At 44.0% G+C, this 12,891-nt stretch overlaps 1 protein-coding gene across 3 annotated transcripts in view; it reads left to right on the top strand.

Moving 5' to 3' along the window:
* LOC123513189 (transient receptor potential protein-like) overlaps nt 1-12,891 on the top strand; it is a 54,030-nt gene that overhangs the window by 39,876 nt on the left and 1,263 nt on the right. For 2 of the 3 annotated variants that reach the window (XM_045270167.1, XM_045270165.1), the window contains 15 exons: nt 78-222; nt 737-832; nt 1,829-1,971; nt 2,363-2,564; nt 2,929-3,099; nt 3,647-3,881; nt 4,527-4,679; nt 5,587-5,839; nt 6,689-6,822; nt 7,255-7,378; nt 8,813-9,008; nt 10,747-10,914; nt 11,159-11,304; nt 11,515-11,582; nt 11,753-12,891. The exon at nt 11,753-12,891 is cut by the window's right edge and continues 1,263 nt beyond it. In XM_045270167.1, coding sequence (XP_045126102.1) covers nt 78-222; nt 737-832; nt 1,829-1,971; nt 2,363-2,564; nt 2,929-3,099; nt 3,647-3,881; nt 4,527-4,679; nt 5,587-5,839; nt 6,689-6,822; nt 7,255-7,378; nt 8,813-9,008; nt 10,747-10,914; nt 11,159-11,304; nt 11,515-11,582; nt 11,753-12,840 — 3,322 coding nt within the window. In that variant the 3' untranslated portion in view covers nt 12,841-12,891. Of the gene's footprint in view, nt 1-77; nt 223-736; nt 833-1,828; nt 1,972-2,362; nt 2,565-2,928; nt 3,100-3,646; nt 3,882-4,526; nt 4,680-5,586; nt 5,840-6,688; nt 6,823-7,254; nt 7,379-8,444; nt 8,641-8,812; nt 9,009-10,746; nt 10,915-11,158; nt 11,305-11,514; nt 11,583-11,752 lie in introns of all 3 variants that reach the window. The other variant, XM_045270166.1, reaches the window with a different exon arrangement.

Below are 12,891 nucleotides of genomic sequence, written 5' to 3'. Positions count from 1 at the left end.
TGTACTTAATGATGAAAACTGTGACAGAGACAGTGGTGGCGTGGGAAAGACGTGACGTGTCGGTGCTTTTTTAACAGACACCTGGAGCAGTACAAGGACAAGCCGCAGGAGTTGGACATTAATTGCAAGGATCCTCTCGGCCGCTCCTCCGTTGCTGTTGCCATCGAGAATGAGAATCTCGACCTACTGGAGTGTTTGCTGGAGTATAAAGTGAAGCCCAAGGTAAGAGTGCTACTACATCTACTTCTACTTCTGCTTCTACTTCTACTTCTACTACTACTTCTACTTCTACTACTACCTCCACTCCTACTGCTACAACTATTGCTACTACATCTGCTTCTACTTCTACTACTACTTCTACTTCTACTTCTACTCCTACTCCTACTCCTACTCCTACTACTACTACTACTACTACTACTACTACTACTACTACTACTACTACTACTACTACTATTACACTGCTTTCTCACTGTGACTATTTTCAAAGGCCACATAGATGATTTACCGTCTTTTCAAGAGTGTTTTCCGTATCAGTAATGTAGGGAATCAGGATAATCTGCCACTAGAACTATCAAAATACCTTAAAAACTCGTGTCACTTCAAGTAAAGCCTTTTGAAACTAGAGGCGGTAAGGTGCTGTGTTAAACTGCTGGAAAATATACTGAAATAATCTATAATTTATGACCACTGTACTTATGATTTTACTCCTCCTTCACTTCCTCTCCAATCCACACAGGACGCCCTTCTCCACGCTATCGCTGAACAGTATGTGGAGGGCGTGGAGGTCCTTCTGGCGTGGGAGGAAAAGAACCACAAGAAAGGAGAACCCTATGTAAGTGTGTGTGTGTGTGTGTGTGTGTGTGTGTGTGTGTGTGTGTGTGTGTGTGTGTGTGTGTGTGTGTGTGTGTGTATGTATGCATTATTTCTTCATCTTTTTCCCTTTATTTTCAATTTTTTATCTTTAATATTCTACGTATTTTGTAACTGTTTTTTGCATTCATTATTTCCTTTCGTTCCTTCATTTTCCTTTCTTTCTCTCGTATGTCTATCACTCTCTATCACTCCCATTTATGTTTCCTTCCCTCCACTTCCCTCTTTTTTTCCTCCTTTGTCCCTTAACGCACCATATTAATCCTTATGTACCTTTGTTAATTTTCTCTTAATTTTAACAAACGAAACCCTGTCCTTTTTCTATAATTTCTCGCATCATAACATGCTAGACTTGCCCTTTTAACTCATCGCTTTCAAACTTAGTAAATTATTTCATTCTTATATCTTCTCTCTCTCATCTACTGTTGCGGCGCCTTGTTCTAATCACTCACTCACTTCTCTCATCTAACCTTACTAAACCTTATCAATTCTTCCAACTTTTTACCTTCTCGTCTCTTCTCTTCGTGTTTGTTTCCTCCATCTAAACAACTCTCATCAAAACTTACAAAACTTTATCTACCTTTTTTTTATTCTCTCCTAAACTTACTTAATTTTCCTCACTCATAACTTCTCATCTAACCTTATTAAGCATTATCCATTCTTACAACTTTTCACTCTCGTCTCTCCATCTTTACAACTCTCATTAAAACTCACTAAACTTTATCTGCCTTGTTTAGATTCTCTTCTCCAAACCCTCACAACTTTTCACTCTCTTCTCTCCTCTTCGTCCTCGTCTCCTCCATTTTTACTACTAACCTACTAAATCTAACTTACCCTTTTAAATTCTCTTCTCTAAACTTACAAAACATTTCTCTCTCTTGTAACTTCCCTCATCTAACTTTACTAAACCATACCTACCTTTACAACTTCTCACTCTCTTATCTCTTACCACACTCAGAGCTGGGAGACCATGACTAGAGACACTGCTACTTTCACCAAGGACATCACCCCTCTCATCCTCGCTGCCCACCACAACAACTACGAAATCCTGAAGCTTCTGCTGGATAGAGGCGCGTCCCTACCCATGCCCCACGACATCAGGTACGGACGGAGGCGCTGCGTGTGTAATGTTGTGTTGGTGTGGTAGGATGTGGTTGTGGTGGGTATTTGATGTGGTTTGTGTGTGTGCTGTGTTTGTGGTGGTTGTGGTGGTGGTGGTGGTGGTGGTGGTAGTAGTAGTAGTATTCGTAGTAAAAACATGGCAACGTGGTTATAAGAGAGAGAGAGAGAGAGAGAGAGAGAGAGAGAGAGAGAGAGAGAGAGAGAGAGAGAGAGAGAGAGAGAGAGAGAGAGAGGATAGTGGTTGGGAAGGTTAAGCAACAATATTCACATCACATTAACCATTAACCATTACCACTACCACTATCACCACCACCACCACCACCACCACCACCACCACCACCACCCTCACCTCGCCACCTCTCCCCGCCAGGTGTGGTTGTGACGAGTGTCTCATATCAACTGAGGACGACTCTCTCCGTCACTCGCTGTCTCGTATCAACGCGTACAAGGCCCTGGCGTCCCCGTCCCTCATTGCTCTCTCCTCCAAGGACCCCATCCGCACAGCCTTCGAGCTCTCCGGGGAACTGCGCCGTCTACAGGGAATGGAACACGAGTTTAAGACTGAGTACATTGTGAGTCGTCCCTTCCTGGTGTCCCTGTGGTTGATTCTTGTGTTTGATTTTTTTTTTTTGTTATTTTTGTATCGTATTGCTTCTTTCTGTGAGATTTTTCTTTCTTATTCTGTTATGGTATCTTTTTTTTTAGGGAAAGTCTAAGTTAATTGTGAGTGGTTTTCTCTTTTTTCCTTCTTCTTTTCCTTCTTTTTTAGCTCCGTTTTGTCTTGTAGTATGATTTTTTTTTTGGCCTTTTATCGGTATCTTTATTTCTATGCCTAATATTGCACCTGGCTAGATCTCTTTATACAAATACCGGATTACACTCTCTCAGCAAGACAGGACTTCCACAGTGACACCTTCCTTCTCTCTCGTTCTCCAGGAGCTACGGAAGCAGGTGATGAAGTTTGCGACTGAATTGCTGGACCAGACTAGGACGAAATCCGAGCTGGCCATCATGTTGAACTACGATGCTGACGGCGACGCGTGGAACGAGGGCGAAGTCAACACCCTGGAGAGACTCAAGATGGCCATCAAATACTCCCAAAAGCCGGTAGGTGGCGCTGATCAAGAATAGTAAGGGACGAGAAGAACGGGGAAAGATGAGAAGGAACTTAGATTTGGATAAGAAAAGTAGAAAGAATGCTTGGTTTTGTTGTATGGCAAAGGAAAGGAGTTAAGTTTGGTGATGGATGAATGTTAGGAAAGAGAAAAAAAAACTTAAATTTGGATGAAGAAAAGGGAAAGTATTTAGTTTTGTAGTATGGAAAAGTAAAGGCGTGAAGGAATTTAGAGTAAGGTGAGGGGAGAAGAAGGAAAATGACTGGCTTTGTGTTGTAGAAAGTAAAAAATGAATAGTTGATATGGCAATGAGATGATACGTAGAGAAATACAAAGACAAAGAGTGAAAATAACTGACTTCATGATAGAAAGAGAAAGAAGAGGATAAATAATTTAAAAAGAACAAGTACGAAAGAGGACGAGTAGGAAAACAAAATCTTGATGATACAGAAAGACAACTACTCACAGACCCTCAACACAACCTACCCTCCACCTAACACCCAAGACACCAACCCACTAAAACTACAACCCCCTCGCAGTTTGTGGCCCACGCCAACGTTCAGCAACTTCTTGGCGCCATTTGGTACGACGGCCTGCCTGGGTTTCGACGTAAGGACATGATCAGTCAGTGTGTCGAGGTGGCAAAGTTGGCAGCAATGTTCCCTGTGCTCTCCATGGCTTATATGATCAGTCCTAACTCAGAGAAAGGTCATTTTATCAAGAAGCCCTTCGTTAAGTTCATCACTCACTGCGCCTCCTACATGTTCTTCCTCAGTGAGTAGTGCGTGTTGTGTTGTGTGTTGCATGAAAGGTGTGGTTCGTGTCATGGGTTGGGTAATGTGACTGCAATATCACTAAGGGACGAGAAGAGACTTTGATTTGGATAAGGAAGAAAAGAAATAATACTTGGTTCTGAAGTAGGAAAATTTAATGGTATTGAGTTGCTGATGGGGAAAAAGTAAGGACGAGATGAGATTTAGGATATGATAAGTGAAAGAGGTAAATTAACTGGCTTTTGACATGGAAAGGAGGCAAAGGGAATTGTTGATTTTATATATGTGAGTACTGCGTGTTTTGTGTTGGATGAAAAGTTGTGATTTGTGTTATGGGTTGAGTAATGTAACTGCAATATCACTACTGTAAGGAACAAGAAGAAACGTAGATTTAAGATTTTAGATAAGGAAGAAACGAAAAAATACTTAGTTCTGAAGTAGAAAAATTTAATGGTACCGAGTTGCAGATGGAGAAAAAATAAGAACGAAAAGAAATTAAGTGTAAGATAAATTAAAAGAGGGAAAGTAACTGGTTTTGTTGTATGGAAAGGAAGCAAAGGGAATTGTTGATTATATCTTTCACAAAACTGAATATTTGTCATTTATTTCCACTCACCTTCACGGCCTCCTTCACCCACGCCCACAGTGCTCCTGGCCCTCGCGTCCCAGCGTATCGAGTACCTTCTGATCGAGTGGTTTGGCAACGCTTGGCTTCGCTCTCTTCTCGAGGAATGGAAGATGAAAGAACGCGGCTCCTTACCGGGTCCCATCGAGTTAGGAATCATTATGTATATCTCTAGTAAGTATCAGTGGTGGTGGTGGTAGTAGTAGTTGTTGCGGTAGTTGTTGTTAACCCCCGTCAATACTGGAACGCATTTTTTATCTTGAGATTTGTTTACGATTTGACCATTTTATTTAGATTAGGAAGGGACTATGGAGGTCAGAAGATTAATGGCCAGAGTCTTCACTATTTTGATCCCCTACATAAGTTTCTGAAGCTGTATAAGTATTAGTGGTGGTGGTGGAAGTCGTAGTTGTTGTTGTTGTCGTTGTTGTTGTTGTTAAAGGGAAAGAAAAGAATTTTGTTTATATCTCACCGACATAAAATAGGCTCTGGTCAAAGTTTTTACAGTTTTGAAGAGTGTTGTCATGGTTCTAGAGTGATAACAAAGGCAAGAATTCTTCATGATAATTGGGAAGAAAATACACCATTGAGAACCCAGTTAATATTTTCCCTTGCTTCTGAAAACAATAATTTTGTTTACGAACACAAATCTTAAACACCTAAATACTCCTTGAGATCTTTCTAAACACTTCAATCCCTGAAGCACTCCCCAAAAACGTTCCAAATATATCAATCCACTCATAAAAAACCTTAAGACTTTCCCAGTACGTTCATCCCCTTAAACTCTCTTTAAAACCACGCCAAACACATTGATCTTCACAAAACGTAATCTTTCAAACACCGTGTAATCCATTTCCAAACACTCCAATCCTCTTCTCTCCCTATAAACACTTTACAAACCTTTACAAACACCACAGACCTTTTCCTATTCCCCACAGACTTGATATGGGCCAAGATAAAGTCGTTAAAACCTTTACAAACACCACAAACTTCTTCCTATCTCCCACAGGCTTGATATGGGCCGAGGTAAAGTCGTTAATACCTTTACAAACATCATAAACCTTTTTTCTAACCCCCACAGGCTTGATATGGGCCGAGATAAAGTCCTTATGGAACGATGGCGTCATGGAATACATTAAAGATCTTTGGAACATCATCGATTTCATCACCAACTCCTTCTTTATGACGTGGGTGCTGTTGAGAGCCACCTCCTTCCTCCTGGTGCAGCTTGATCTGTGGCGCGGGTTGTGGCCTTACTACCCTAGAGAGATGTGGCACCCCTTTGACCCCATGCTGCTGTCTGAAGGCTGTTTTGGTGCCGCTATGATCTTCAGGTGAGGTGGGAGGGCTTGTGATGTTGTAGGGAGGTGTTCCTGAGGTGATGTTAGAGGAGGAGTACAAGGAGGAGGTGATTTTATTTAAGTATTTTTTTTTTTTTTTTGGTGCCTTAGGAGGAGGAGGAGCATATGTAGGTGATGTAGGAAAGAAGAGGTTTTTATTCTGTAGGAGATTCGGGTGTTGTAGAAAGGTGTTGCTCAGGTGATGTTAGAGGAGGAGGACGAGGAGGAAGACGTGGTTTTTCTATTTTTTCCTTGGGTGCCTTAGGACTAAGAGGAGAAGACGTAGGTGTTTATGAGGTGATGTAGGAAAAGGAGAAGTTTTATTCTGTAGAGGGTTGTGGTGTTGAAGGGCGGTGTTGCTGAGGTGATATGGGAGGAGGAAGTGGAGGGTTTATTCATCTGTTTTTCTCAGGTGTTGTAGGAAGAGTAGAAGGTGTTTATGAGGTGATGTAAGAAAGGAGAAAGAACAGGAAGTATTTTTGAGGTGATGTAGGGAGGGAGAAGGAGGAAGAAGAGGAGCTGTTATGAAGGTGTAAGAGGAAGAATGATATAATTAATTCGATACTATTTGTCTTATTTTCTTTTGTCACCTTATTTTCGAAACTCATAATTTTTCTATCTTCTTTCTTGATGTGCAGTTCTCCCTTGTGTATTTCTTTCTTCCACTAAATTACCTACATATTTTTCTCATTTAGCTGCATTCTTTTCTCCGTCTTTTTTTTTTTTTATTTTATCACCTTCCTCCTTTTCGAAGCAGTTAAGTCCCTCGTGCTGTTCACCTCCTTTCGAAGCGGTGGAGTCCTTCCCTTCCCTCCCAACTAACATGACACATCTCCCCCACAGCTTCCTCAAACTAGTGCACATCTTCAGCGTCAACCCTCACCTTGGGCCCCTGCAGATCTCCCTTGGCCGTATGATCTTCGATATTCTCAAGTTCTTCTTCTTGTACACCCTCGTGCTGTTCGCCTTCGGTTGTGGTGAGTGTCCCTGTTGTTGTGAAGAGTTAGTAATCAAATATCAAGAAAATTAAATACTGCTTCTTTTAAGTCATACTGAAAACTTTATTCTTCACATGTTAAAGACTGGCGATTAACCCCTTCAGTAGCGTGACGCGTTTTCATATTCATTCTGCTTTCTATGTGGTGGTTTTTATACAGCTCTAAAAACTTATGTGGGGATTAAAATAGTGAAGACTCTAGCCATTAATCTTCTTACCTCCATAGACTCTTCCTAATATGAATAAAATTGTCTATTCATACTCAAATCTCAAGGTGGAAATGTGTGCCAATATTGAAGGGGTTAAAAAAGACTAGTTACGTAAATAAAGCCAGAATTCTTCACTTCACTTCACGTTAAATAATTAAGTAATGCCTCTCTTCAGGTAACTAATGCAATCAGTCCTCCCTCAGGTATGAATCAGCTGATGTGGTACTATGCTGAGCTGGAGATGAAGAAGTGCTACTCTCTCCCTGGTGGCTTGCCGGACACTGATAATGAAGACCAGGCTTGCTTCATTTGGCGTCGATGGGCTAAGTGAGTGTCTTCCTTCTCTTCGCTATTCCTCCTTGCCTCCTGTGCCCTCCTTGCCTCCTGTGCCTTCCTTGCCTTCCCCTACTGTTGTGTGTCTTTTCCTTCACCACACCTGTTCTTCTTCTCCTTTCTTTGTATTGAGTCTGCCTTTCCTCCCAAACTTGCTCCATCGTGTGTCTGTGTTTTGTTTTCTATCTTCCCTGTTCTGTAATTGTTAGGTTTCTCCATTTTTTCCCCTTTTCCTTCATCTTATAATTTTGCTTTTTTTTTTTTTTAGTATTTTCTCTCTTTTTTCATCCTTCAAGTGTCCAGCCTTCGTTATCTATCTGGGTATCTGTCTGTATGTTAAGGGCCTGTCTAGCTACAGTTTTCGTCCTGTCTTGCTTTATATTGCATTTTGAAAGTTGTACCTACTCATGTGTTAATTAGATATAAGTGTGGATAATTGTATGTAATGTTATCATTGGTCTTATCGTCGTATCTGTTTTAAAGGGTCATTTTTCCAACACTGATTTTCTTATTGTTTTTTTTTTAATGGCTTCGTGTAGTTCATTGTTTTATGTATTTTGTTTGATTTTGAAGAATTTTCTCTTTGATTTACTTCTTTCAATTTTCTCAACATTGTTTCTTGATGTGGCATTTGATTTCTTGCACTTTGAATTCAAAACACGTAAGTTAGATAAATTATTGTTCAGAGAAAAAATTACCATGGTCTATTATTTCACTTCAATTTGTGTTCAATTAAACAAGTTAGGGTGTAAATTAATACTTCCTCTGTAGTTAATAGAATAGCGCAGGATGGCACAGAGTAGAGTTGAGTAGAGCAGAGGAAAGCAGAGTGTGAGTGAGGCATATGTAGTCTTAGCATGCTTAAGAGTTCAGACTTCTTTGTGATCATACGCGAAGTGAGTGAGCAGAGTAGAGCAAGACAGCATAGAACAGAGTAGAGCAGAACAGAGACAGATCTGATCGCCAAGCCTTCCCAACACAACCTCAGTCCCTTAGTCCCTCGGGTCTCAATCAGCCTGGCACCACCCTGACTAGACCCTTTCCGCCCTGACCCCCGCAGCCTGTTCGAGACCTCGCAGTCCCTGTTTTGGGCTTCCTTCGGTCTGGTTGAATTGGACGCCTTCGAGCTGGTGGGCCTGGGTTCCTTCACGCGGTTCTGGGCCATGCTTATGTTTGGTTCGTACTCCGTCATCAACGTCATTGTGCTCCTCAACCTGCTGATCGCCATGATGTCCAACTCCTACAACATGATCCACGTGAGTTTCCATGTCTCGGCTCAGGGTACCGCTGGGAGGGGAGCCATTCATCTTGACTGTGGCTGACGCGGCGGGTCATGCTCCCCTCCCCAGCGTCCTCCCCTTGGCCGTGTGGTGTGTGCCTCTGCTGTGTTGTGTGGCTAAGACGGTGGTGTGTTCTCTTCTCCGCTAGCCTCTTCGAAACCTCGCAGTCGCTCTTCTGGGCGTCATTCGGGCTGGTTGAATTGGACGCCTTCGAGCTGGAGGGTGTAGGGAGCTTCACACGGTTCTGGGCCCTTTTGATGTACGGCTCTTACTCGGTGATTAACGTGATCGTGCTGCTCAACCTCCTCATTGCCATGATGTCCAACTCGTACAACATCATCTCGGTGGGTCGCGTAGACTCCTAACGTTGCTGCTCCTTTTGAGGCTGCCACTACTACTACTTATGTTGCTGTTTGCGTTACTACTCTCTCTACACTCGTATCTCTTGGTATGCGGCGAAAGGCTCACAAAACAGCCTCTGCCTCGCCTGTGCAACGCATCACTCGCACCGCAAGCCTCCCTGACTGGCACGGTGTGTGTTCGCTATTGCCTCCCTGGGTGCTGGAAGGGAGGGGGGATGAGTAAAGGGAGGTATTTTCAAGCTGCTTCGTCTCGCCTCGTCTCGCTGCCATGACCACCGCTGTGATGTGACAACAGAGTGGTAGCATTACTTACTTCCTTTCTCATTATCTTTATCTTCAGTACTTTCCTTATTCTTCACTGTCTTTTCCTTTCTTGTCCTCATCCTTGTTGTCTTTACTCTCCGCTCCCTCTTTTTTTCCCTCTGTGTCCTCTCACTTATTATTCTCTAAGTCTATTTCTTCCTCTTTCTCTTTCTCTTCTACTTTCTTTTTTTTCTTGCTTTTCCTCTTCCACTCCTCCTCCTCCTCCTCCTCCTCCTCCTCCTCCTCCTCTGCTATAGTGGCATGGCAATACAACTGGACGCTTTTCTTTCCACGTGGTGTGAATTAGGTTTCATGTTACCTACTTTACACCCTCGTACATGAGAAGTAATCAGTAAATCTAACTGCTTTCATTACTTGTTGTTGTTTTTTCTATGCGATTTATTTCTTATTTTTTGTTTACGTAATATTTTTGTTCATTAGCGCCATGGTTGTCTGTTAATTGTTGGTGTTTCGCAGTTTTTTGTTTTGTTTGCTGAGAAATTGTGCTGTTGTTGATGAGTGTGTTTGTGTATGTGTTTGTGCTTGTGTCTGTGTTTGTGTGTGTATGTGTGTCTGTTTAGTTTGTGTCTTATATCTTTTCTCTCCTATTCTCTCCTGTTTGTCCATATATCACTTTCTTTACCTCACATATTTAATTTTTTTTTATTCCTTCACGTCTTGTTCCTCTTTCCTCTTTCAATACTCCACACACTCAATCCTTCACCTCATGAGACACTGAGACACACTCCTTAAACGCACACAAGAACACCCCCCAATGCTGACTCTAACCTAGTCTAACGCAAACACTTTCCTATCTTCTATCTTTATTCAGTCCCTAGACACACCTCTACTCACTCACACATTCTCTTAAACCTTTCGAGTCACCCAGACATTCATGAAACACACAGAAAAGCGCTCCTCACTTTCTTGACACTCAAATACACTCAACACGTTTCTTTATCCTCATATGGTCTATAAATACACTTTCACTGACACAAATATTCTCTAAGCATCATTTTATCTATCACAACACACTGGAATGATTCTCTCAATCCTGCTTCAACTTGTATGCGTTTTTCTACTCTATACTCATAAGCACACTTTCACAAATCCACATGCTCTTTTAATATCCTTTTATCTATCTCACTACACACACACACACACACACACACACACACACACACACACACACACACACACACACACACACACACACACACACACACACACACACACACACACACACACACACACACACACACACACACACACACTCTCTCTCTCTCTCTCTCTCTCTCTCTCTCTCTCTCTCTCTCTCTCTCTCTCTCTCTCTCTCTCTCTCTCTCTCTCTCTCTCTCTCTCTCTCTCTCTCTCTCTCTCTCTCTCTCTCGCCCTTGACAATTTTTCACGCCCACAGGAACGTTCCGACACTGAGTGGAAATTCGCCCGGACGAAACTCTGGCTCAGTTACTTCGAGGACGGAGGTACTGTGCCGCCACCCTTCAACATCATTCCCACTCCCAAGGGCATCATGCGGGCTCTGGGCTTCTCCGGCAAGACCATGAGGGGCTCCATCAAGGTCAAAGTAGGTCACTAGGTCAATGTATAGTTTAATTCCTCATTGTTTTAATTTGTTTTGTATTTTTTTTACGTTTTTTTTCATGACTGGCGTTTTCAAAGAGGGTTTTTCTTCCTCTTCACCAGACTATTTCTTGCATCAAAAGGAAATATATGTGAAAGAAAATGATGAAATATAAATGGAAGGAATAGTTCAAAATGTAGAAGTATGGACGTCAATTGCAGTTTTTCTTGTTTGTTTCCCCCGCCAGTCTAAGAAGCTTGCGGAACAGCGGCACATGAACGTGATGCGTCTGTTGGTGCGGCGCTACATCACAGAGCAGCAGAGGAAGGCTGACGAGAAGGGCGTGACGGAGGACGACATTAATGAAGTGAAGCAAGATATCTCCACCTTCAGGTACGTGTGTGTGTGTGTGTGTGTGTGTGTGTGTGTTTGTGTGAGATGTTGCTTTTTCATCCATTCGCCATCGTTCTTTATTCTTATTCGTACACTAGTCACTTCTTGCCTGTATTTCATTGACAGTGGAGTAACATCCTTTCATCCCCTTCCTTTCATCCCCTTTCTTTCATAACCTTGAGCCTTCACACTCCACTTTCTCACCAACAGATACGAGCTGATTGACATCTTGAAGAACAACGGCATGAACACTTCCATGGTGAACGCTGAGGACTCCTGTAAGTGTGTGTGTGTGTGTGTGTGTGTGTGTGTGTGTGTGTGTGTGTGTGTGTGTGTGTGTGTGTGTGTGTGTGTGTGTGTGTGTGTGTGTGTGTGTGTGTGTGTGCGTTGGCTCATATCTGATACAGGATAAGTGATGTGTTGTGGTGATTGGTGCTTGGTGTTGCAGCTGTGGTAGGCAAGAAGGGGCGAGCCATGGAGCGGCGTCTCATGAAGGGCTTCAACATCGGCATGGTGGAGGGCATCATGACAGAAATCCTCACGTCTGACAAGAAGCCCAAGAACATCTTCGGCAAGCTGGCCCGCGCCATGGGCAAGAAGAAGAAGGAGGACTGGAACGCCAAGGTGTCGCGAGCCTCATTGCGGCGAGACCAGATCGGTTCCTCGCAGACCAGCCTTAGGAGATCCCAGACGTCCATCAGGCGCCGCATCCAGCACGAGAACGAGATGTTGCTCAAGACGCTCAATCCTGACAAGATCGTGGAGTACAACCCCAACCTGGAACGCTACACGCCCACCACTCGTGTCGCCTATGCCAAGTTCAAGGTCAACACTCTCAAGAAGGAGAAGGAGAAGAAGCTGGCGGCTGAGAAGAAGGCAGAGACGCAACAGAAGGCGGGCGCTGCCAACCAGAAACTTCAGGCGGAGAAGAAAGACGACGCATCCAAGAAGCAGTTCCAGTCCAGGACACCGACGCCACAGCCCCCGGCCAAATCTCCCACTCCTGAGCCAAGCAAAGCCCCACCAGGCAGGGGCCCCACCTCCCCGGCATCCAAGCCACCTGGCACACAGCCCCCTAAGCCACCCTCCACTCAGGCCCCTAAACCACCTGGCCAGATCCCTAAGCCGCCCAGCACCCCAGCTCCCAAGCCTTCTGGCGCCTCCCCTGGTAAGATAGCCGTTCCTGCCGCCTTCCAGCAACAAGAAGGACAGGTTCAGGCCCCGCCACGTGCCCGCCCGCCACCACAAAGCGCCAGACCCTCATCTCCACCACCCTCCCAGCCTCCACCCAGCGTTCCTAAGGAGCCTAAGGTGACAATTAGTCCCGCACCACCAACTGCTGCTCCACCTAAAGCTTCCCCTGCTCCACCCAAGGCACCTACCCCCGCCAAGTCACCCACCCCGTCACTAACTCCAAAGTCTGCCGCCGCGTCCCCCTCTCCCGCCAGCTCAAGGGCCTCCACCCCCGCCAATGAAGACCCCATCGCTTCCGGCAAGTCTTCTGTGACTGGGCAAGTCCGAACTGGCTGGTTGTAAGTCCTCAGCTGCCTTCACTTGCTTCACCACACTGCCTCGACTGTGCCCGCT

Source organism: Portunus trituberculatus, chromosome 35 (genome assembly GCF_017591435.1).
Source record: "Portunus trituberculatus isolate SZX2019 chromosome 35, ASM1759143v1, whole genome shotgun sequence".
Taxonomy (NCBI): domain Eukaryota; kingdom Metazoa; phylum Arthropoda; class Malacostraca; order Decapoda; family Portunidae; genus Portunus; species Portunus trituberculatus.
This window is presented reverse-complemented; position numbering and strand designations above follow the sequence as displayed.